The 26,545-nt window shown below is 31.0% G+C and overlaps 2 protein-coding genes across 3 annotated transcripts in view; one reads left to right on the forward strand and one right to left on the reverse strand.

Moving 5' to 3' along the window:
- Prp16 (ATP-dependent RNA helicase l(1)G0007) overlaps positions 1 to 13,395 on the reverse strand; it is a 160,337-nt gene extending 146,942 nt beyond the window's left edge. The window contains exons 1-11 of the mRNA XM_088233086.1: positions 12,657 to 13,395; positions 11,212 to 11,499; positions 10,110 to 10,346; positions 9,448 to 9,578; positions 6,410 to 6,612; positions 6,113 to 6,211; positions 5,059 to 5,188; positions 3,615 to 3,728; positions 3,402 to 3,530; positions 1,107 to 1,259; positions 566 to 759 (exon numbers count right to left, since the gene is read on the reverse strand). Coding sequence (XP_088089212.1) covers positions 566 to 759; positions 1,107 to 1,259; positions 3,402 to 3,530; positions 3,615 to 3,728; positions 5,059 to 5,188; positions 6,113 to 6,211; positions 6,410 to 6,612; positions 9,448 to 9,578; positions 10,110 to 10,346; positions 11,212 to 11,499; positions 12,657 to 12,982 — 2,004 coding nt within the window. The 5' untranslated portion in view covers positions 12,983 to 13,395. The remainder of the gene's footprint in view (positions 1 to 565; positions 760 to 1,106; positions 1,260 to 3,401; positions 3,531 to 3,614; positions 3,729 to 5,058; positions 5,189 to 6,112; positions 6,212 to 6,409; positions 6,613 to 9,447; positions 9,579 to 10,109; positions 10,347 to 11,211; positions 11,500 to 12,656) is intronic.
- Positions 13,396 to 13,408: 13 nt separating this feature from the next.
- Positions 13,409 to 17,548, forward strand: LOC148277295 (adenosine 5'-monophosphoramidase HINT3-like). 2 transcript variants are annotated; one of them, XM_088233093.1, is made up of 3 exons: positions 13,409 to 13,736; positions 13,817 to 14,010; positions 16,183 to 17,548. In XM_088233093.1, the coding sequence occupies exons 1-3, from the start codon at positions 13,544 to 13,546 to the stop codon at positions 16,207 to 16,209; spliced, it is 414 nt and encodes a 137-aa protein (XP_088089219.1). In that variant the 5' UTR covers positions 13,409 to 13,543; the 3' UTR covers positions 16,210 to 17,548. The 2 variants fall into 2 exon arrangements, with proteins under 2 accessions (XP_088089219.1, XP_088089218.1); XM_088233092.1 differs by having other exon boundaries at positions 13,817 to 14,000; positions 16,183 to 16,435.
- The last annotated feature ends 8,997 nt before the right edge of the window (positions 17,549 to 26,545 follow it).

Below are 26,545 nucleotides of genomic sequence, written 5' to 3' on the forward strand. Positions count from 1 at the left end.
AAATAAAACAGGTTTTTTTTATAGCAACACACAACCTACGGTGGCTCCCTCAGTTCTTTTTTAATTCTAACATTACCAATATGGCAATATGTAATTAAAATTTAATGAATACAGGAATGCTACTGCCATCTATTGAAATAACAGATAGGTAGGTATTTTAATAGTTTGTTTCATGGCTGAAGTTTACAAAATGATTAGTTTTTGGTTTGAATCAAGCATAACTAATTTAATACAGTCTGTTTATCACTAGGTACTATAATTTTTAAATAAACACACTAGCCGCGTGATATCTGACAGCGAATGGTTCGTTTCGTATGTATCATCTAAATCCACACAGCACGGTAAAGTTAAGGTGGATTGACATTAATTATGTACTTTTGTATTTATTCAAAATTTATTCAGCCTCTACTTTAGTGTAAAAATCTTGCCAAATGAAATTAAGTGTAGATTAGTCGGCCATGTTGTACTGGTTATTGCGTTTGCCTGTCATGAAAAGATTCTGACATTTGCAAGTTTTGACCACATATGTAAAGCAGTGTAGAGTAAAATAAAATAAAAGACTTACATCTCTCAGCAAACCGAAGAGAACATCGGTACTCAGGGAACGTTCGTGAGCTTCGTCCATGATGACTGCAGAATAGTTGTCCAAATCTGGTTCTCGGAGACTCTCACGGAGTAATATTCCATCAGTCATGTACTTAATAACTGTTTTATCTGATGTGCAGTCTTCGAATCGGATAGCGTAGCCAACATCATCACCTGATAATTAAAACACATAAAAATGACTTAAATGATCACAGCAGAAAATTAATGGACTAATTTGATAATTGAAAGATGTGACACTACTAATAAGGTAAATAAATAAGATGACATGATAATTCAGCGACCACATAAAATACTATTCAAAATACAAATTTAAAAAAATTGAGGGACTTGAATTATAAAATAAAGTTGTTTCTCTGCAATTACCCTTATGGTGTATTTATTTGTCCCAGTAAATCTTTCACATTTTGTTTTGTAAACACTCTGACTTATAAAGTATGAAGTAGCATGTATTATTTCACAAAATAATAAAGTTATGAATCAAAGCAGCAATAAAAACATACCTAGGGATGTATGCATTTCGTCAGATACTCTTTTAGCAACAGACATGGCCGCAACTCTTCTCGGCTGGGTGCAACCAATCATACCGAGGCGGCTATATCCTTCCTCGTGCAGATACTGGGTTAACTGAGTTGTTTTTCCCGATCCCGTTTCACCTTTAAAAATTATAAACATGCAGAAAGAAAACTGACAAAATCGATCTTTTTTTTAAATATTTTATTTTTAAAATCCATTAGGCATATGAAGATATTATGAGGTCAAGTCATGTTATGTCTCGTAGTGTAGTAGAATCTAAAGTAGTTGATTTATAAAATTGATTTTAAATGAATGTTTTTTTACAATAAAGTGATGATTCAATTGCTCAAAATTTAATGCTAGTGTTTTGTACAAATCGGTTGAGAAAAATTGTTATAATTATTAATTATGCATGTACATCTATATTAACTGATTATATCTGTTCCAGGAATCAAACCTTATGAGTCATTCTGAATGTCAGAAACAAAAGCTTAGACCAATATGTTTCTTTTTTAGGTGATACCGTGTGTGTTGGATTTGTTCCTATAATACGAAGGCGGATAAATAATGAAGCTACCTAGCGCTACATGGCAGCACAAACACAAAAAAGTTTTATTTTTCCCAAATTGCGATCTGTCAAACGGCAGCTGTTAAAATGTCACCTAAATTTATCAATTAGTTTATTTGTTGTAGTCGTTTGAAGTAAACAACTTTTGTGTTTCTTAAAAAATGGAAAAAAGAGAATTTCATGCGGTGATTAAACACTATTATTTGAAAGGGAAAACGGCAGAAGAGACAAAAGAAAAGCTCGATAAACATTACGGTGAGTCTGCTCCAGATTACATGGTAAAATATTGGATTGCTGAATTTAAACCCAGCCGAACAAGCACTGCAACAATACCATCAACAGGAAGTCCAAAAGAGGTGGTTACTGAAGAAAATATCAAGAAAATCCTCGATATAGGTAGTTATGAATGATCGCCGAGTGAAGTTGTGTGAGATTGTTGAAATGGTAAACATCTCATATGAACGTGTGTTCAACATTTTGCATGAACATTTGCATATGAAAAAGCTATCGGCAAGATGGGTACCGCGTTAACTCAGTGTCGAACAAAAACGAATTCGAGAGACCACTTCACAGCAGTGTTTGGACATGATAAAGCGTAATCCTGTTGATTTTTGGCGTCGATTAATAACTGTTGATGAAACGTGGGTGCACCACTGAAACCTGAAACCAAAAATCAATCGAAACAATGGGTGGAAGCTGGTGAAAGTGCTCCGAAGAAGGCAAAGGCAGTGAAATCGGCTGGCAAGATTATGGCCACTGTATTTTGGGATGTACTCTGACTATTGCTCATCGATTATCTTGAAAAAGGATCCACAATCACAGGAAAGTATTATCGTGCATTATTGGAGCAATCGAGGAAAAACCACCACATTTAAAGAAGAAAAAAGTGCTCTTTCTTCAAGACAACGCACCGGTTCACACAGCATTAGATATGATGCTAAAATTACGTGAAATATCCACCTTATAGTCCAGATTTAGCTCCTAGTGACTTTTTCCTGTTTCCAAACTTGAAAAAATGGCTCGCAGGAAAAAGATTCAGCTCAAATGAAAAAGTGATTACTGAAACTAACGCGTATTTTGAGAGGTTCCCGAAATCGTATTATTCAGATGGTATAAAAAAGTTGTAATATCTTCTTACTAAGTGTGTCGCAGTGAAATGGTTTTTGAAAAAAATAAATGTTTTTTCCTACTTAGGTAGCTTCATTTTCAATCCGCCCTCGTAGTTTGGACGGTTAGCATTTTTTGGTATTCATTATTTATTTTTTGCTGCGCAGTTTATCAAATGAAATAATCAATAAAGTTTGGGTTACATCAAAATTTAGCTTCTAGAAGGCTGTTGTCTTATAGTACTTTAGTAATGCATATATTTTATAAATATATAATAAAGTTAATTTTAAACTAGTACGTAAAAAAAACAAATACATGAAATAAAATAGTAAAAATAAAACCACATTAATCTTGTTTTTATGCTTGAAATTGATAGTAAAGTTAAGTCTGCACAGGAGTTGCAATTTTTTTATGACGGAGATGGAATAAGTTGCTAATCTATAATTATTACAGATAAAGATCAGTAGCATGATTCCTAAATGCAATGCAAATGGAAAGCATCAATTCTCGCTTATGATGGATTTATTTAAAAAGACAATAAATTTAAAATTTGAACATACAAATTAAACACTTCAATTAATCAGAAATTCCATAAACTAATACGTACCGACAATGATGACAACACTGTTTTCTCGTATCACATTTAAGAGCTGTTCTTTGACAGCAAACACAGGAAGAAATCTCCTTTGTTCATCAATCGTCTTTTTCTTTGCAAATTCACTTTTGGCTTCTTGATCTGTAAAATAAACAGTCATTTTTGTTTAGGCTTAAATGTAAGATAACCTTAAATATGAAATATATTGTGATAACAGATACTAACCAACCATCATGTGCTCTGCAAATTTGTGGTCACTTTTATAATCCGCAGTATCGGTTACTTTGTCTAGTTTTTCATCGGCTTCGTCGGGAGCTCTCTGGATACCCATTATGTTACCTGGATTAAGACAATAAAACCGTAAAAATTAAAAGAAATACAAAGACATGGAATACATTGGGTAAAATATGCATATAAACTAGCGGACCCGTCAGACGTTGTCCTGCCCGAACGATGGCTTCCCTGCTATTAGCTTGGAAAAAGACTTTTCATTGATAAGTAGGTACCTATATACTTGTTTGTGATTAAATTTCAAAACTAAAAATTTTTAATATTCAAATATTGAATTTAAGTAGGTACTTGTTAATGGTTGAATTCCAAAACATAAAATAAATGTTTTTTCAAATATGGCATTCTTTTTGTAAACGTCAAACTCCTGTCTTCTCTCCAACAGAGGGGTGTACTTATGTAGGAAAACGATTTATAAAAATGTGTTGAATTTAATATTATTTTAGTATTACCAAAAATTCAGTAGAAAGAAATAAATGGGTAGAAATTATAAGGAATTTAGGGAAATGATCTAATTAAGATCCACAAAAAACAAATGCTGTTTGTAAACATTCAAAAACAAACTTTTTTAGTACACAAAAAAACAACATCTTTCAATTTTTTTGTAAATGCATTCTCCTCCTGGTAGATCGATGAATAAAAAATTTATGCTCCTTACTTATTTTTTATATACGAGATTGAAGATTTTAATATCTATGAACAAGCACAGCGCCCAGATCTACATTTCTCTAAAAAACCGCATGTGAATCGGTTAAGCCTTTTAGGAGGAGTTCAGTGACATCTAACGTACAGAGGAATTATATATGTAAAAATAGAGGAGAAAACAGTCTCAAAATTCATTGTACAAGAGTTTAAAACTGTACAAAAATTACCTAATGAAACAAGAGAATTGGAAATCCTTGAAATATTTCAAATCAATTTGAAAAAATACATTATTGATAAATTTTTATGTAAAATGTATTGTTATTTAAAGTTTGCATTAGTTCTTAAGATGGAACAAAATAAATTAACAAAGCATAAAGTTGACGGCAATCCATCACCGCGTAGCTCAAATTTGGCCAGATTAGAGAATAGAGATTAAAATGTTTATTTTTATGTGGGTTCAATAAAAAAAAAAACATTTTAACCTCTCTCCTCTAAAGTGGTCAAATTTGAGCTACACAGTGATGGATTGTCGTCGATAATAAATAAATTCAATAAATATTATAGGCGCTATTATAAATTTGATTCAACTTATAGTTTGTTTCCAAATGACCCAAAGAAATATGAGGTTGAATAATGTTTTCGTGAAGAACTATCGTTATTATTTCAAATTACTTAAAATTAGATTTTGCACATACATAATTGATTTGACAACAGTCAGTAAATAAGAAAATCTTACCTATTGTTGTGCCACCCAATTGCCAATGTTTCTTCTGAGCTTTTTTCCTTTCTTTTTGTTCTCTGAATGCTCTTACTAAAGCTGATCCCTTTCTGGCATTCAAGGCCATATCAGCAGTAGGATCCCTAACCTAAAATAAAAAAGGAAAAATACAAGATTAAAGTGGATAGCGATAAATTAAAGCAAATAAATAATAAATACTGCACAGAATACCTTTGTTGAAGAATTGATTGTGGTAATATTGAGTAATATTTACCCTTCGAACCACATCCTTGAAATAGAGAAGAGTCAAAAGCGATTTTTGCGATACTTAAAGCATCTGGATTTTACAACAATGTTTTGTTTTTGAAATTATTTATTACGAGGGTTGTGTAAAAAATAAGGTTCTCAATTTTTTTTCAGGTTTAAGGCATTTTTTATTTGAACTGAAAAATAGGGAATAGCGTTGGGAACCTTATTTTTTACACAACCCTGGTATATTGTTTATTAGTTAAGGTACAACAAGGTGTTCAAATTTTATTTGTACAAATATCTAAAATAAATACATAACATTACAAAGAATATAATTATTATGAATCATTATTTCTAGCAAGGATGCTGGATTACAACACCCTCGAATCTCGTCGTTATTTTTTTTCTCGAGAAACAATTTTATTAACTGATTTTTGGAAGTATATATGTGTAATCCAAATATAATGAAAGAGGTCAGATTGTTTGTTCCCAAGAACCATACTAGAGTGAGATCTCGTGCACAATTTTATGCATCCAGAAGCCATACGAATGCAAGTCAGAATTCACCAATCAATAGGGCAATTCGCTTACTGAATACGGCTTCTGCACATAATATGGACATATTTTTCTGTACATATTGGCAGTCTAGCAGCTACCTGCTCTTATTCATTAACTTTTAATTAGTCATGTTATTTTACCTTCACAGTCTATATTACATAATGGGTTAAAAAACATGTAAAGTAATTCTAACTACAATATTGTTAAAAATATATATAGACATATACGTATATATTGTTGTCATTAACAGAGAAAAAATATTTACCGGAATAACAGGCTCAGGTTGTTTTGTAAACACAAGTCGACCATCCAAAAACGGGGGCACCAAATTATGAACAAGAAGGTGAACTCGATCCGCAGTTTCCTAAATTGAATAAAAAAAGAAATAAAAAATATATTATAGAATTGCATAATATTTTGAAAAAAATACTATTGATAAACTATGTAAGATAAAATTTGTCACAAAATTAACTGACTAAAAAAAATGTGTTTTAGAAATTGTTCCAAGTTTTGTAAAATCCAAACTCAAATGTTTTTTAATTGGTAAAATCATAATACTCACTTCATCAAATTCTTGATTAACATTAATAGCATGTACAACACCACTCGTTAGCATTCTATTTCTTTCCCAAAGTTCATTGTCTTTGTTGATCTGCTGTCTTTTAGCTGAAAGTTTTTTCTTTCGGCGTTGTTCCATTTGTTCTTCTTTTTTCTTTGTATATTCCGCACTAGACGCAGAAAACGGATTTGAATCTTCATCATAACCTGGGGAAAAAAATAACAATATGGTAAATATAATAAATAAATCAAAAATAATTTTAAGTGCTTTACTATGAGACTCAATGAGTAAATTCACACTAATATGAGTCTCAAATTCCCACTATTACTGGTAACATAATAAATATGCAGGGTAAAATTAATGGTAAGCAGAAATCCAAAATTCATATATTTTAATTCAGTATTTATAGATACAATATGAGGAAAAACGTATTGTAAAAACAATAAAGAGTAAATCGTTTTATTCAGGCATTATTCCTTTTTTCCATTGAGTACTAGTATTGAGGTAATTTATATACAAATATTGTTATTTCTATTTTTGTATAACTTAAGTTTATTTTAAATTTTATTTTCTATGAAAGCACTTTGAAATAGAGGTGGGTAAGACCCCGTCACCGAGAGGATACGTATCACTTAATCTGCATCATCAAAGTGACCAAATCTTTTAAGTAGTTCAATTGAACGAATGTATCTTTAGCTCATTCGGCTGATTTATTTAAAACTTCAAGTACAAAGAAAAAGTACGTTGGCGGACTTATTGCTAAAAGAAATATCTTCCAGCCAACCAAAATTTAAGTCATCATATCTCCGCATCTTTCGCATCTTCATATGATTTGTGTCTTCATACCTTTCCTATTATTTATATCTTTGTATCTTTCGTATCTTCGTGTAATTCATGTCTTTAGTTCATTTAGGTCTTTTGTTTACTTGAGTGGAATGTGTGCGAGCTGTGAGGGAGAACACGGATGAAACAAATAATTAAGCTGATTTATCAACACAATTTTTTCTTATCGATTTTATAATAATGACGTACATACATTATAATATTGCACACCCGTAGAAAACAGATAAATTATTTTATTTCAATAATATAAGGCATATTTTTATGGAACAAATTGGCAATTGTTTTTACTTTGCAAAGGCAGATTTTACAATTAATATTTTATTTATTTATTTAAAATAGAAATGTTTTAAATGCCCTTAAGCTCGAGTTTCCTAGGACAGCGGTGCCCGTATTTTAACGGCCGTAGTGAACATTAATGCGGTTGACAGCCGTCGTAACGGTGACTAGAGAGTGGTTTCCTATAAAAATGGTGTTGATAACACCGTTAAAAACTAAAACCACTCTCTAGGCACCACTACGACGGCTGTCCACAGCATCACCGTTCACTACGGCCGTTAAGATACGGGCACCGCTGTCCTAGGAAACCCTAGCTTTAGTGGGTTTTAATTTACATATTTCTAGAGTAGGTTTTTATATTTATAAACTGTGAATTTATACAAAAAATTAAAAATACAAATCCACATAAAGAAAAAAAATACAAAACCAAATAACCAATAATGGATCTCTAACAGAAAATTGACAAATGACCTAATCAGTTATTCTACTATGAATAAAATAATTGCTTTAAATTTTGATATTGAGCAGCAAAAGACATAATATCTAATAAACTCTAGCGAACAAACTAACCTCTTGTTCACATTTTTTTTTGAAAAGCTCTATTTAGAGACTTGTCAGCAGGTAGGATGGAAGGGATATGGAAGGAGGTAATGAAATATACACCACAACACCCAGACTAATTGAGAAAATATCTTTCTTGGATTTTTTTCTTGCAACTGGCGGGAATCGAACCCGCGACGCCTGTTTCACAGTTGGCCGTCTAACCAACTGCGCCACAACGCCAGTCATTTGATTTTGTTTATGTCTCAATGTAAATAATAATTTGTAAATAGCATTTTTATCTTCGATATTTCATAATTTACTTTAATTAAGTCCAAGTGGCATTCCCTCACATAAATATTAAATAACACATAAAATCCCGCAAATACTCTTTTTGGCAAAAAATTTGACATGTTTAAAGCTATGAAAAAACATGTTGTTTACACTTCGGTGGAATAACATATACTGTCATGCCTAATGGTGAGCTTCACGATGAAGTTGACTGTAGTATTGCCTGATGTAAAAAGTCTAAGATAACACCATTTGTCGGGAAACAAGGAGAACTTATTCAAGTCCCTATTATTACGTACATTGATAAAAATGTTATGTAGGTATCATTTTTTTATTTTTAATTAACAGATAGTGTTTGGACCATCAGTCTCTAGAAATTAGGTAGTAATTTATATTTTAATAAAAGTTTAAAATTACAAATACTTCCACTTATTTATTTGACCAATTAGCGCTTTCACTTTCTAATGGGCATCTTTAGAAAGACGTTTGTCTGAGTAGCAAGATGTACAACAAGGGATAGTTAAGAAAAATAAAATGTTACCATAAGTTAGTAAAGTTGATGCAAAATAAAATAAGAAATAATAGGATAAAAAAAATTACAGGCAACATATCATTATTACTGAAGGCGTAACCTGTTTTTATAAAAAATATTTTACTGAAGAAAAATTCACTGTAGGGACTAAGAAAAGTTAGATTCTATTTATTGCTATTTTTACTCTAAATAATGATATTTTTCTGATACTCCAGCGGTATTTTAAGATGATTAAAATCGTAAGTTATATATTAACAGAACGCTTTTTAGGATCCCCTGCCAAAAAATTCATTTATAATAACACAGCATTTAAAAAAAAAAAAAATTGCATGATCCTTTTTAGCTTTTTAGGTTCCTCAGCCAAAAAAAATCCATTTATAATAACACAGCATTTAAAAAAAAAAAATTGCATGATCGGGAAAACAGGCACAACGCCCACAAGATATTGCAGTACCACTGATGATATGCGTTAAGATTCACAGTCTTATCCAATGTCGATTTCCATCATAAAACAATAATTGTAAAAAAAATACACATGATTTTTTAATTCAAAAGTTACCTTCTCCCATGTTATACCACTCTCTGTCTAATCTTTGTTCTTCTTCTTCCCAAGTCATTCTTTCCGAATCACTTACATTTTCTAAACGGGTGCTTTCATTTTTACGTTTACTGCCTTGCCAACTATTGTATCTGTAAAAAATTGTAAATTTAGTGCATTCTGTGTTTTTCAACGAAACAATTCAGATAAAAAAATAACATATCAATTTGAATTGCCTTCGGAACAAAAGGAATCTGGAAAATGCTCATCAGTTCCTATTTAAAAAAATTGTTATTGTTAGAATATATAATAAATTGATTTTCATTAAAATGGAAAGTTAATATTTTTTAATATTAATGAAACCATACATAATTTGTAATAAAAAAAATAAATTACTATGCATGACCAAACCGAGAGTATTTCAGTACAAATATGTAAATTTTGTACATGTTTACAAACATTTTATTTGTGGTATTATTTTTTGAAAGAATTTTAGTGTTTGAAAACAGGGTTTTAATTGTGATCATAGAATCCACAAGATTAATATTGGTCTTCAACAAACGTTATGCAACATAATAGGTTCAGAGCTTGAAAATGCATTACAATTGTGATTCTGCAGGAAACTGCACAGAACACTCATGCATCGAGTGAGCTACTTCAAAATAGATAAGGTTTATAGTTACTTAAAGGCCGGTGTAGCTCTTGGAGTGTCATCGTACAGTCTTCCCTTGTAGTCGCGAAGTGGTTTCTTCCCACTTCTATAATCTCCCCTAGCCTTATGAGAACGCTCGGATGACCCTTCTCTTGAAGTGTGAACATTGGGAGTAGGGTAATCCCAACTCGACTTCTTTGCAGGAACTTTGAAATTATCATCATCCTCATCCCAAGCAGTTTTCTCTGTAGGATCTGCTACCTTGAGGCTGAAAAATCACATTAAGTTGGCTGAAAACCGGAAATCTGTCACAACACACAATTAATTGGTTATTCTAAACATGGGTTCACCAGAACCTGTGACATTTCAAAGTAGATCATATATTTTTATTTTTTTAAAAAAACTGCGGTACAATGAAATGTTCTAATTTTCACCGCCCGTGAGAAAAAAAACATATATCCGATTTCCACAGGCACTGAACTTCCTCATTGTAAAATTTGATGGTTTGCTCCGAAATTGGGGTATCATCTTTCAAGGCCATTATAGTTTTACACATTCCACTGTGTTGAATATTAAGAAAAAAGTAATTCTTATAAATTATTTCTAATCATTTTAACCATTTTCTTGTCCTTTTTATCGCAATTTTTCCTAAAATATTATCTTTGACATTTAAAAAAAATCTTAGTTTCTTTGGCTGGTTTGTTTTTCCTGTGCTGTATATTTTATTACTTGAATATGCTCTTTGCGTTCATTATTATAATACTTTCAGTTTTTTATTATGCGTCAACCATATTCGCCTGATGTGAAAATGCGCATTGGGGATAAATAAACCACATAAATTAATATGCACAGTTTTCTCATTTCATACAAGAAATTCAGATTTAATAATAATCATCAAATCAAATTGGGTTGTGGTCCCGTGGCTAGTGTTGCGGATTCATGGATCAGTGGTCCGAGGTTGGAACCCCACTCTACCCCAACTTGGTTTCCATTTTCTAATAGTGAGTTATTTACAACTCGTTGAAAATGGCCGCCAAAATTGGAATATTTGGGTAAATTATAAGAATGCTAATATTTCTTTTTTATATAAATTTTTATTTTATTTTTTTTTAACGAATTCATGTAATGCTTACCTGGGAGTTTTGGGTTCATCTTTAAACCTAGGATAGTATCCACTCCGACTACTGCTTGCTGAAGAACGATCACTATATTCTCTCTTCCTTTCGCTTCGATCACTGTAATCATCTCTATGTCGCCTCTCACTTCCTCCATGGCGTTCGACAGAGTATTTCTTATCCTTGTATCGGTCCCGTTCCTTTCTGTCATATTTATCATCGTCATAATCTCTGCGGGATTCGCCTCTCTGGCTATCCTGTTTTGAGGTCACATAAAATCCCTTTTCTAAATTTTCCAGTTGCTTTCTGAAAAAAGGACAGTTGTTACCTATTTAATATACCAGACAATAATGACTCGGATTTTTTTATTGTTAACATATAATTGTTAGTGATGAAACGGATATTGTTTTGGCAGGATATCCGGCTCATTGCCTAATAAAACAATAAAAACATACCCGTACTTGAATTTCTCTCAAAATTAGAAGCAAAAACTTTTATGTCCATAAAATAAAAGCTTATTAAAATATTTTTATAATATTTCTAATGGTCACTTATCGATCAATGAGTTAAATACAAATATGGTTTATAAGTTTATTCATTAAATAAAATAAAAATGGTTTTTGGTCATTTTATGCCCTGCGTTTTATTTTATTCAAGCATGTATATTTTTAATGCAAAAAATAAATATTTAATTTTGTTGTTTTGGCATTAAATACATAATAGAATCTAAAGAAAAAAAATATTTATACCTAATCACTACTTGTTAAAAAGTTGTAGGATTGGTCACACCGTGGCTGGAAGACGAGAACAACAATATTTAAGTGGTGTGAATAATGTAATCATTTAAAAATAAATGTATTTCTTAGGATTGAAATGACTTGAATACTATAATTCGGGAGAATGTCTAAGAAGTTTGAGATAGAAAAAGATGGTGGACAATCATGTTTTGCAAGATCTTGCACAAACTTCATATAAATGTTTCGGTGTTAGGCATTAGGAGTAAGCAAATTCAGCATATTCAATATTATTGTTCTTATAATTGAAAAATACAGAATTCATGCTTTGAAGCATTTCTACAGTTTTCATTACTACATTTATTTTTGAAACGTTGTGATAATGCAACATTATCCATATAGGTAGATAGACTGTCATCGGAAAGCGTCTGGATTTTATAACAATGTTTGGTTTTTGAAATATTTTTGTATGATATATGTTTATTTTTTTTTTAGTAAAGGTATAACTAGGTGTTTAAATTTTATTTGTACAGTTATCTAAAATAAATGCATTACATTACTTAAATGGTAAACATATACATTATGGATTTATTTATCATATTATACGTACAAAAAATATTACATTATTATAAAGTTACTTTGGCTATATACTTTTTATCTGGCGTTAATTGCTGCCTTTTGTAAAAGGTTTTTTTTAAAAAATAATTATAGTTAAGTTGGTATAAATACTTCTGTAGTCGTTCAAGCATTCGTTCTTTGGCTTCTTCAGATAGGCCGCCGGTATACGTCGGCGTTTCTTCATTTCCTACTCTGTAATTTCTAGACCCTTTTGATTGGGAAGAATCACCCTTTTTGATATCATCGCCTTCGTCATGGCTGAAAGAAATCAGACGATTCTTTTCATCTCTTTTCGTTGCTGCTAGTTTATCTAATCCTAGAAGTGAAGGTTTAGGTGTTTTTGTGTTTGAAGTCGCGGGCTTCTTTTTTATGATTAATCCTCCTTGAACATCTGATATGCCTTCAAGTCTGTGGATGCTATCATCGTCGTCTGCCATCGTGTAGAAATTCACAATTATTCAAACCAAGAACCAAATATTGTCAAAACAAGTATTCCGTATGACATACGAAAACGTCAATTTTGAAAACAAATAGGTTATGTTTTATGTTTGGCTTTGCTAATACACTTAGTGTTTGTTTCCAGACTAATTTGGAATACGGGGTAGGTTTTAATACATACGCAGGAGCAGATATTGTGTTTTGAACATTTATAATGTATTATATAAAAGCTTAAAATACAATTATTAGATTGTTACTAAAATAAATCGGTTAATTTTTTTTTTATGGGTTAAATTTGGTTAAAAACTTTTGAAATCAGACTGACCTACTTACAAACTTATTATTTGTTTGTTAAATTTATTATTTATATGGCAACCAAATAAGTATTCCTACCAAATGTCATTTTGACAGTAATCGGTAATCGGTATTCATAATTCATATTCAGTAATCCGGTTTTGAACGTTATCAAATATGATCAAATTTCTTTAGCGAGTCGTAGATTAGACTTTGATCATATTAATTGCCAGTTTATGTAAAAGGAAACAGAAGAACTGAGTACAATGGCTTCAAAGAGAGAGCAGTGCATATTCTGTAAAGTTGTAGATGGGCATGAAAAATCGGAAATGATTTATCGGAATGATAAAATTTGTGTTTTTAGAGATATAAGACCGTCAGCTAAAAATCATCTTCTTGCTGTCCCTCGAGAACATTTGAAAGATGCAAAATCACTTAATTCAGACCACAAACAATTGTGTATGTAGGATATTTACTTGGTAAATAGAATGCTTATAACAGTACAGTTAAAACAATTTTTCTCTTTCATGTTTTTTCAGTGCAAGATTTATTAGGAGCTGCAAATGAGGCACTGACTTCTCTCGGAGATGAAATATCGGATGTTTTATACGGTTTTCATTGGCCACCATTCCACTCCGTGGGTCACTTACACTTGCACGCTATTTCTCCTGCTTCTGAAATGAGCTTCATTTCTAGAATGATATTCCGTCCAAATTCATACTGGTTTGTTAGCGTATGTAACAATTTAATTATCATTATTTTTTTACTATCATCCATTTCAATCATCTCAAAGGTTTATTTTTATGGTCTGCAAATTGAATAATTAATACTTACCACTACGTTTTGTAAGCTGAAAATACTTAAATGTAAAGGACAGAAGCACAGGATTAGAGCTACCTTTCAAATGCTATCGATATGATGATACCGTTATAATTTGGCACTTGGTGGATTTTAATATTGATGTATTTTGGATATAGCTATCTACAGAGTGTTAACGTAAGTCACTTAGCACAATTTTTTTTCTTTCTCACAAGTTCCAGCGCTGGATCTAACGGGATCTAGCGCCCCACCACTTACTGAAAAGGGACCGGAATATACATGTTTGTAAATTAATATGAGCATATTATTAATATTCTCTCCCTTGTAAGCTAGTGTCTGGTTCTTTGGGCCAACCGAACCTTCAGTAGGTCCGGCTCTGCGAAGTTCACTCTCTTTTGGCAATTAACCTTTAAACCAGGTGGACGGATCGGTATATTTATTCTGTTCAAAATTAAAGCATCCGAATTATCATATAACAAACCAGTCTAAGATCAATAAGGTGTTTTAACATTTTTACTCCAGGCTACACCAGCGGTTGGCAATTAGTGTTTGAGGCAGGCCGTATGTGATTTTATTTTAGGGGCACTTGACTGTCAACGTTATTTATGTGCGAACTTAACACAACTGATTTATAATCAATGTGTCTAATATGCAATGAGGGAATTGCTATGATGATAAAATATAATTTAAAATGGCATTTTAATACAAAATATGCCGACTACAACACTCATTATCCTGAACATTCTGATTTATAAAAGAATGAAGTGAAATCGTTCATTGACAGCTAGCTTGATGTATTACTGTGGTCAAGCACTTTGCGGGCCGGATCTGACCTGTGGCTTCCAATTGCCGATCGGTGGTCTACACAATACAGTTACACAAATAAATTAAAGTAAACAGTATTACATAACTAATAACAATTAATAAATTATTTTTAAGGAATATGCGAACGGGTTTAGTTTTACCTTTCACCGTATTGTGGTCAGAATGTCATCAACTGAAAAATATTATTTTTAATTTTAGTTAAGAATTATATTTTTTGGTTTTAAGTGAAGTGTTAATATAAATTACATTAAAACTTGAATATGGATAATGTGATTCATAACTTTTGGTCTATTGATATCTTGCTGTTCAAAATCAATATTTAAAGAATGTTTATTATTAATGGTAGAATAATTTATTGGGCTTTTTAGCCATTTTATGTTCTGGTCCCATTAATGCTTTTTTTTGTTTTATTTTTATATATATTTTTTCCATGTGTTTCTGTAGGCATATTATATCATCGCGTGGTTCACGAATTTAGTATGTGTACCTGCATTCATGTGTTTGATGGCCTATATTAATGCGCTAGCACCTCTCGGTAAACTAAGTAAAACATACACTCTGTTTTGTTTGTGTATGTACAAATACTAAAGTATTTTGTATTCAAACTTTCTGTCGCACACACATAAATAAAGCCCATTAAAGATATAAAGGCACTGTATGTTTGCTATATTAGCAAAAAATGTAGAAGCCTCCTGAGGGCATTTAAATGTAAAAATCGAATTAGTCTTAGTATCTTATTGAATAATGAAAATGCTCTAAGAAAATGATTTCCATGATGAAATAGTCACTAAGATAAGTTACATAATTTATTTATTTGAATGATTTATATCAATTTGAAATAAAGATACTGTTATCTTATTTTTCATAATCATCCAATTTAAATGCAACTACATTACCGTTGGACGTGGTTATTTTGATTTCCAAGAGGTTATTCTGCCTAACAAAATTTATTTAGTTGAGCAAGGTACAAAAATAAAATAAATTAGATTCTCACCGAGCTGATAATGAAATAAGTTTGTCAAATTTTACTGCAACTTTAAAAATATAAAAATTCTGTTTCTTTTGCACTTCAGTAATTTTTTTTTTCTACCCATTTCTTTGAATTGTAATCAAAAATAAATTATGAAATTAATGGGGTTTCTGTTACCTGCTCCATGTAGGATTTTTGTTTTAAAAACTTAAATGTTTGTAGGAGTGGAATAGATTTTGATTGTAGCTTTAAAATTGATAAAATTGTATTAATAATGATTTATTTTTTCAGCCGGAATACGTTTTATCACGACTCTAAATCTAAACCAATTCAACTACATCTACTTATCCGAAAATCTCTTCACCATATGCAAACGGAGTAAGCTAGAGTAGTAAAGCCTAACTGCTGTAAGAAGATGTACAGTAAATTATGTTGCCAGGACTACTTTTAAAATAAAAAAATATATAATTTTTGAGAAAGGGATATGGAAGACTAGACATTTACTTTTCTTTTTAGGAAAAATAACACAAATTATAAAAATAAATAAGAACCAAGAGTACTATACATACATCCAGTCAAAGTTTTTTACAAATGAAATCAGTATATATTTGCATTCTTGTAAATGAGGGTCAGTGCTAAATGAGCTCCTTAGATCACTGTGACCTGAGTAGATCTACTGTGACGATAATAGTAGAATACATTATTATTATGGATAATTTATATAGCGCCATTTTTGTGAAAAATCACCGCAGCTACAGAGGGCATGTATGGTTGGGATCATATTTTCTTGTTTCCAATTAGAATAGAATTTATAACAGATAAGAGCTAGATTACGGCACGTCTTGCAGATACAGAGCATGTGGATTGTTTAAATTATAGCTTTAATTTCCATTATTTAAAATAAAAAATAATTTCAAATGAGAGCTAGATTACAGCACATCATGCAGTTACAGAGCGCATGAACGGTTGAAATTCTACACCCTACTTACTAAATTTAAGTATTGGAATGATTTTATTGTTGATGACATTTACCCGTGGAAGCTACAATAATCAACATTTTTCAGCTACAAAGCGCATGTATGAATGGAATTCTAGTAACTTAAAAATGCTTTCAATAAAAAATGTACATTGAGTAGTAATTTTTTTCAAGTGTTTGTTATAAAGACTGCAAAGTATACAATTAAATAAATACAGTACTGTTACATAGTAAGTAAAAAAAAATGCATTAAAAGAAAAGAAAAGCACTGCGAGAAGGTGAGGAGTGAAAGGGATTTTAGCAATATAATAAATTTATTTTCGTTATATTATCGTGAACGGAAAGAAGAACAAATTTGTCCATACTCCAAGAACTTTAAATAAACACAATATTATAGACTTCTATGAACGAATTCTAAGTTTCATTGGCCACATTTCGAGATGAGAATGTATGCACCTCGAGAAGACTGTCATGCTGGGCCACAGCGTGCCTGGAAGAAGACCGAGGGGTAGATCCCCTTTCAGATGTATCAATCAGGTTAAGGAAGCTGCTAATTCTACCCTTGCGGATGCGGCGTACCTTGCTGGAAATAGAGAGGTCTGGAGAAGTGAAGTGCATCTTTCGATCTTTGGAGATCACGACCCTCAATCATGAGGAACCCGACTGCAGAAGAAGAAGAAAGAATGTATACTAGTATTATATGTATATAAACCACACTATATGAAAATTGTTAAAATGTAAATAAACATGTAAAATTTATATAGATAAAAAATATATGGAAAAAATGTTGTCTTCTATTGTGTACAAATAAAATTAAATATGATTTTTTTTATCAAGGGGCTAAATCGAATAAAAAATATAGTGAAATTTAGCCAACAATGTCATACATGTGAAACTAGAGAAAAAAAAACATCAATAAAAAAGAGAACTCCAAAACTCATTGTATAAGGGTTTAAAACTGTACAATGAGACTGAAGAAATAAATTAACAGAAAGATGGGGGTGGGTTGTGGTCCCGTGGGTAGTGTCGTGGACTCCGGATCAGGAGGTCTGAAGTTCGAACCCTGCTATACTACAACTTGTTTACCAATTTCCTAACACGGTTATTTATGCTTTATTAAGTTAGAAGTTCATAACATCTTAAGAATTAATATAAACTTTTGATAATTTTTTATCGAAATTTCTCAAGAACATATTTTTTCAAATTAATTTGAAATATTTCAATGCTTTCAATTTCTTTTAGATTTTCAGGCAACTCATTGTACTGCTTCAATCTCTTGTACAGTGAGTTTTGAGACTCTGTTTTTCTCCTCATTTATCTTATCTTTTTTTTATCGCTAGTTTCATATGTATGACATCGTTGGTAAATTTTTTATTTCTTTATTCCCTTAATTATTTTATGAAAATTGCTACATTACATTTTATTTGTTTCTTTACTGTGAGCAAGCCAATTTCATTATTTCTACATTAGAATACCTCTTTCTTTTGAGTATAATCTTTATTGCCTTATTTTGAAGAATTTGTATATTTTTCATTTCCCCTTCATTACATAAATAAGAATGTTAGAACAGTAATTGATGTGTGGAAATATGATTGTTTTACATGTTTACAAGAACATTACTCTTTGTATATATTACATATCCTAAGTTTAAAATGGTCCCAAAATCAAAATATTTGGGTAAATCATAAGAATGCAAATACACATGTTTCAGGACCAGACCTCGAAACTTCGGAGGAACATTCCTCATAGTAAACTTAAAAAAAAAAAAAATCAAAAATAAAAAACTCGCTTTTTTGTGGTTTTTCAATCAGAAAATGGAGTAAATCCTTAATTTCTCAGACTAGCATCCCTTTCACAAAGCCCTACCCCTCCCCTACCCAGCCGCTTCCCTAGAATAAGGGTTTGTGGAAAGGATGCCAAAACAAGAAATTAAAGATTTACTCTATTTCAAATTACAAAAAAAAAACACAAAAAGCGTTTTCGGAAAAAAAGAGCTTTTTATAATGCAACAATGTTTGAGTATGTCCAAATGCTTGCAGACTGGCTGTATTTCCTCCCTAGGGAGTTATTCATATTAAAATTTATTTCAACAGAGAGAGAAACATTTTTGATAAGGGAATATGGAAGTCTAGGCATTTACAGGGCTTATGACCTGTCATTGGCTGGTTTAAGTGGCCATTTTACACACTATGTAACATTTACCATTCTGCCTATGTTTAAACATCCACATTTCGTCAACTCTTCCATCTGTTGACTTTTGTGAAGTAAAAGAGCTGACACCTTTATCACGTGGGTGAGATTCATCCGGCTGAACCAAATCACCTACTAGGCAACGTCTGAAAACAATTTTCCAATTTTTATAATTCTTCTTTTACCAGGTAGTAATTCAACAATGTTTTAGTAAGTCCAAATGCTCGCAGACTGGCTGGATTTCCTCCCTAGGGAGTTACTCATATTTAAATTTATTTCAACAGAGAGGGAAAACATTTTTGAGAAGAGAATGTGGAAGTCGTTTACCATGAAAAATGTTCCTCTGAAGTTTTGCGGTTTGCCCCTGAAAAACCGTGTAACTATTTTTATTTACAAAAAAGCCGTAGAATATTTAAGTTTTTTTATATTAAATGTGGCGTAGTTATGTTTATATTAGTTTTAAACATCATATGAACCAACTCGTAAAGCATAAATGAAATCAAAAATATTCAGATTTTTTTAATTGGGTGTTAAATATTTTAGTAATGCCAATGTGTATTTTTTTTATAGTGAAAAATTTATTTTTCTCACGGGTTTTTATTTCACCAGAGCGTCTATAATGAACCTTACTTTAGTATCGTTTTTATTCATAAATAATATTTTAAATAAATTATTTTAACAAATAAAGAATAAAGTAATATTTTCTCTTTGTTCAGGCGGATGAAGAACACTTACAGTTCTGTGTGTAAAATAGAACCAGAAATATATATTATTCAAATAAAATTGGCAAAATGACCGCTACCTTTTTTGTTTACGAGTCAAGTAGATTTATTTTCAGTAACTAATTTAAAATTTGAATTGTGTTCGAAAATATGTATGAAATTTGATACAGAGATAGGAGGACAAATAGTTATTAACATTATTTTACGTTTTGGATGCCGGACGATTCAATTTGATTCCTGTCAAATTTTGTTATCGCTCATGAATTTATTTGTTCACCTATTCATGTATTCATTGGAATTTTGCAATGGCCATCACCCCATTGCAGTACACCTACGTCATATTTTGTATTTTAGTACCGATAGATGTCGGAAGCGTTTATGTCGGTAAGTCTGTTCTTGGAAAATATTGGAAATCACTTTTATGGAGGAAGATACTCGTATTGTAATATTATAAAATTTTGAGTTCTAATATCCATAAGTGGACATGATAACAGAACAATTTAATTATTTTCATTATTAAATTATGCTCTTATATCCGTAATTAAAACATTTATAAAATAGGCAAAAAAATGCCTCATACCTATAAAAAACTCAAACTCAAAACGGCAGAAAGACAAGACTTAGGTAACGAAGTTCTGAAATAACCGCCCTAAAAGTTTCGAGGAATTATTTCGGACAGTATAAATTTTCATTACCAATATCTAAGTGCTTTAAATTAGTATTAAAAAAAAAATTGTTGAATTTGAGAGATTAAGAGATATTGTTAAGGTAAAGTAATGAAATGAAAAGTTTTACCAAAAAATCTTTAAAATACCAAATAAGTTAGTTAAGACTAATCAATAAGATCCAACATTATTTCAAAATAAGATAGGCTGTAAGTAAATTATTTATATTAATCGGCAACGATTGATTAAAAAACAACAATATAATATTACACGATTTAGAAATAGATTTAGAACATTTACAAGGGTATAGGTATTTATATTTAATATTATTTTATTTTAAATTAATAACTAATATGTAAATATAAGTTGTTAGATTATTTATAAGGGGCTTCTTCTTTATTATACCAGTCTGCTAGTATTAAATACTTCCTAAAAAATGCCGTATTTAACTTCTCCCCAAATGAGTTTTTTTTTCAGAAACTCCTTTGGAATATTTTATATCGGTAATATTTATTTAAGTTCTTAAAATAAAAAGAAAAGGTATTGATATCTTGTTATAAAAACACTGAATGAAAAATCTAAGAATATATAAAAAATGTATTTAAATAACTTGATTTGAATACGTAATTTAGCTTCTTTATGCTATATATCGAAATAAGTTCGTACCTAACACAAAATATTATCTATATTACGTGTTTGTTATTATTGGTTGGTTGATTGGTTTCTTCTTTATTATACCAGCCTGCTAATATTAAATACTTCCTAAAAAATGCTGTATTTAATCCTAAGTGAGTTTTTTTTTCAGAAACTCATTTGGAATATTTTATATAGGTAATATTTATTTAAGTTCTTAAAATAAAAAGAAAAGGCATTGATATCGGCATGTTATCAAAACACTGAATGAAAAATCTAAGAATATATAAAAAATGTATTTAAATAACTTGATTTGAATACGTAATTAGGCTTTTTTATGCTACATAGATACATATCGAAATAAGTTCGTACGTAACACAAAATATTATCTGCATTACGTACTTGTAATTACGTTGTTGAACAATATATCATGACAACACTGTTTCAGAACGAAATAGAATACAATAAGCAAAAACTTGACATCCGAAAAACGCGTCTCAAACAGCGCAATTTTCCCAAAAGTTTTTCTTTCAAAACGTGTGAGACGAGAAGTGTTGTAAAAACAGTGATAAAATGGCGAAGGACGCTATCGCGTGTCTTTTAGTTACCGCAATTTTGTGTTCTTACTATCTTATCGAACGACAACTTAGTGTCTGGAAATTATTGTATCTCAGAAGTTGAAGTCTTCCACAAAAAGATGTCCCAGGGCAGAATGCCCGACTAGGATATAATAAGACAATATTAGTCGGGAAATTGTGTGGAAAATTGATTTCTTTTTGTTCCTTTCAGTCATGTGAAAGATGGCGGTAACTTTTATTTTAGATTGATAAATATTTTCAACAGAGAAGAAAAAACTTCTTAAATGGAATATGGAATCAGGCATTATGCCAATTATCTATTTTTTATCGGCTGTAACTAATATGTAACATTCACTAAGTTTTTTAATAACTCTAATTCAGATGGTTTGAATACCGTTATTTACAAAAAATATACATTTACAGACTTGCCAAAAAAATTTACATTTCATCCTTACCTCATTTGCAGAGTTAAATAATGTTTTGAATTAGTTTAAAAAAATGTAGAATACCTACATACCCATTAAAACATACGTAACCTCCTCAACTAAGCAAGTAGGTAGTTGACATTTCAAGATATTTAGCACATTTTTTCCGATATTACAGAAAGCAGTCTATTGCAAAAACAAAGTTTTAAGTCAATATTCTGAAAGCAGAACAACAATATTTGTTTTCAGTGTTGTTTTAGACTACCCACATTTTTGTTTTGATTTAATTATTATTGCCCGACGTGATTTCAGTTCGCGAAATCTTAGTGTTAATCGCATAAATTCGCGTAATTTGTTAATATACAAAGACTGCCGCATCTTGGAAGGAAAGAAAACGTATCTACACCATTCATCCATAGAATAACTGTCAGAACAAGCTATAGGTGAGTCGATATCCACATAATCACAATAAGCGTCCTTTTTAGGACTCCAATATTAATATGAAATGAGTAATTAATCAAAGTCACCTAAAACTGTACCAAAGATTGGTATTTTGTCAAGGGTACTGCTATGTACGAATAATATAACTAAACGGTATTTGCAATAGTTAACGCGAAGGATCGTATTTGGGGCTAAACATGCATTATTCGGGTTTCAATTACGTGTAGCCAAACAAAACACCGAAGACTCGCTGATTAGTGTCTAATGTCAAAGTAGTAAATTTGTAGCTGGAATCCCTGCTGCATTCATTCTTTCATTAGATAAATTTATTTAACTCTAAAAAAAAACGAAAATTCGCTTTACAAATAAGTAATCATTACTCTGCAGTAATTATCTATAAGTTGACATTACATAACCAAAATGTGCTCACAATAGAGTTTTTAAAACAAATTAATAATTTCAAATAAATGAATCATTCCACGAGGATATATCCCTACATCAATGCAAGAGTAGGAAAATCTAAAAATTGTAGTTTGGAGAAGATGGGCATTTTATGTTTTGCTTAATCTTAAATAGTTTAAATTACATTCAATTAAGGAACTATACCTTTATTTTTAGTATTTTTTAAGGAAAAAAAAATATTCTTGAGAAACATATGCATAATTATAATTGTTATAAATCAACAAATTGAGTTATTGACAGTTATTTCGCAATGTCTTTGCGTTGCATCGAAGCTATTGAGATTATTTCCGATTGTTTAAATTCGTCTGTTAGATAAAAAAATATGGTTATAATTTTATAATATATTTATATTTATAATTTTATAATATATTTTATGGAGATTTCTCCAATATTTAATTAGAAAAGTTGCCTATTCAGTATTTTAGATAACATAAAATTACATAAAAATAAAATATAACAAGAAATTAATGTAATCATTACGATGCCCATTTCGAATTAATTCAGCAATTTCGGTTCGTTTCAATTTTTTGTAAATGCTTTAATGAACTTTTGAATATATATAAGATTCACAGCTTGCCCACCACATATCGCACACCGCATCTGAGGACATATAAGTCTCCTTGGCGGTGCCCGCATACGAGAAAAATTGCTCTTTGCCGAACGAGAGAAGCTGCCTGAGGAGGCTCTCTGTAATCTGGTAGCCTTAGCATCTTTGTACCGAGATCCAGAAGGACATAATTTCATTCATTGGATTGAGAAAAAACGGAAGTGAATTCTTCACTGACTGGGATTAAATTAATTGGACGTGATCAATCGCCGAAATTATTACAAAAAAAATAAAACGCCTTATATTACGTTTATTTAAGTATAGGTGGAATGTGATCTTGAGAAAACTTCGTAAATGAGCGGATTAAGATTTTTCAAAACACATACACAGACCAATTGAGAAAAATATCTTTTATGGATTTTTTTCTTGCAACTGGCGGGAATCGAACCCGCGACGCCAGTTTCACAGTCAGCCGTCTAACCAACTGCGCCACGACGCATGTCAATAAACCATAGAAACCATGGACTGAAATTGTGCAATAAACTACCAGACAAAACTAAGCAAAAGACTCAGCCAACCTTTACAAAAGACGTTAAAAATATTATCATTAACAGTAGAATGTGATATTCAAAAGTAAAAACATTTTGTTAAATATATGTAACCCGTAAGGGTTTATCAATGAAATTTTAAAAATAAAAAAAACAGTAATAACCCTTAATTTTGAGCGTCTTGAAGTAGTTTTTAACTTATTTAAATAAGTTACGGTTTCAACCGAAACTAGAACAGAAGCCGAAATTATGTTTCGCTTTTGGCTAAAAATATTGTTTCGGTCGGTCACTATTTCGTGGGTAACTGTTATCGTTCTGATGTTGAAAAATCAAAACTGTTTTTTTAGTTTTATTTCATTTCACACGAAACCGTTTGTTCTCCATTGATAATTATGGTTTGACATTTTTTAATGATTAAAATTAAGAACATTAAAATGTTGTTATCAAAGTCGAATTTATATTTCAATCATGAATTTCACTAGGAATTTTTCGTGATAGATATAAAATCATGAAAGGTAGGATTTTTTTGTAGCCCCCTGGAGAGGGGACCTAGTGTCCTGTCTCCAGCAAGCTACAGTTTACTTGACTAATGGTTGAAAAACAAAAGGATGTTTATCTGAAGGGGGAGGCGCCTCCCATCTCAGAGGATAAAGCAATATTTGATATTATAAAGTGGAAAAATTATTTACAGGTTCACCAACTGAAGTGGTATGTTAAAAAAAAGTTGTACTGTATTACACAACCAACATAACGGTGCAACTCTTCAAGGACTATACTGTAAGAAAGTTCAGTAGTCTAAAAAAAAATATTTTCTTATGTAAACATGGCATAACATAACATTTATTATACGGTTTTTTAGAAACTTTTCTAGGTTTTAATAAAAATTATTCATATTTTATAAACGTAGATGTTTGAAAACATCGAGATGTTGATACGTCAAACTGCATTTCTCCCTTCGAATAAGTATTTTTTTTTGCAATTTTTAAATTAAACTCTAAGAAAAACATAAAATAATATTTTTTTAAAACTTAATTTAACAAAAAATGATTCGTATTAGCTAATAATTGGTTAATGAATGTTAATAATGGCGTAACGAAATTGTAAACCTACTAGAAACATTTTTTAATTTATTTCAACAGAAAGGGAAAATATTTTTGAGAAGGAAATATGGAAGTCTAGGCATTTGCAGGGCTTATGACCTGCCATTGGCTGGTTTAAGTGGCCACTTTACACATTGTGTAACATTCACCATTCTGCCCATGTTTGAACATCCACATTTCCTCAACTCTTCCATCTATTGACTTTTGTGAAGAAAAAGCGCTGAAACCTTTATCACGTGGGTGAGATTCATCCGGCTGAATCAAATCACCTACTAGGCAACGCTTGAAAACAATTTTCCAATTTTTATAATTCTTCTTTTACCAGGTGGTTAATTCAACAATGTTTGAGTATGTCCAAATGCTTGCAGACTGGCTGGATTTCCTCCCTAGGGAGTTACTCATATTTAAATTGATTTCAACAGAGAGGGAAAACATTTTTGAGAAGGGAATTTCCTTTAACTTATTTGATTAAATACTAACATATTTACAACTTGGTGTTACGGTGAAATTTTTACCAAAAAATAGAAAACCGTTTCCCGGATTATTTAAGGGTTGACTACCATTCTCTTGAATGAACTTTTACATAAAAATACGTAGATGTATTTTCTTTAGATTAGAGATCAAAATAATAAATCGGTTTGTACCATTGTCTACACCAGATATTATTTTAAAATACACTTTTAAATGGATTCATTTTTCACAAACGTCCAACCAAATGTTCCTCGAGGTGTTCTTGTCAATAAATGAATCGTTTGAAGTACACAGTTCTTTATAATGTCCGAAAAGTACGAAGGACCTTTTCATCAGAACGATAATTCTGTATTCAAGTGTAATTAATCGTTTTTCATTTTCTGCTAGAAGACCTATGTCATTGTCAGATTTCCTGCCCTTCTGTGGAAATACAATGAAATATTTAGCCATTGTTTATCCGTTTAGTACATTTTTTGCAGCTAGCTTTATAAATATAGCATATTTCGTGTAATCCGGTTTGTTTGGATTGAACAATGGAGCTCTTTCAGGTCATGGAACTCGTAAAGAATTAGCGTTATAAATTCTTTCGCTACCACAATATAAATTAATTTGAACGGCAATAAATTATTGTTTTCGAATGTTGATACTGTAAATTAAGGCACGTTTACACATCATAAGTCCAGTTTATTTAAATTTTATACCTGGAAAGCATTCGTTTGGCAATGCTGTCAATTGTCATAAACGCAAATTTATAATGTCCTTTCATACGCTCGTTTTAACTTTATAAAGGTATTTATCAATGAACGAATTGTTTAGCAACAGCATTATAACTTTATTATTCTCAGAATTTAAAACATGTAAATCATGGGTAACTGTGCATTTTATTCGAATCAGAA

The sequence above is a fragment of the Micrasema longulum genome, unplaced genomic scaffold (assembly GCF_059751315.1).
Source record: "Micrasema longulum isolate JH-2025_06_02 unplaced genomic scaffold, ASM5975131v1 h1tg001055l, whole genome shotgun sequence".
Lineage (NCBI taxonomy): Eukaryota > Metazoa > Arthropoda > Insecta > Trichoptera > Brachycentridae > Micrasema > Micrasema longulum.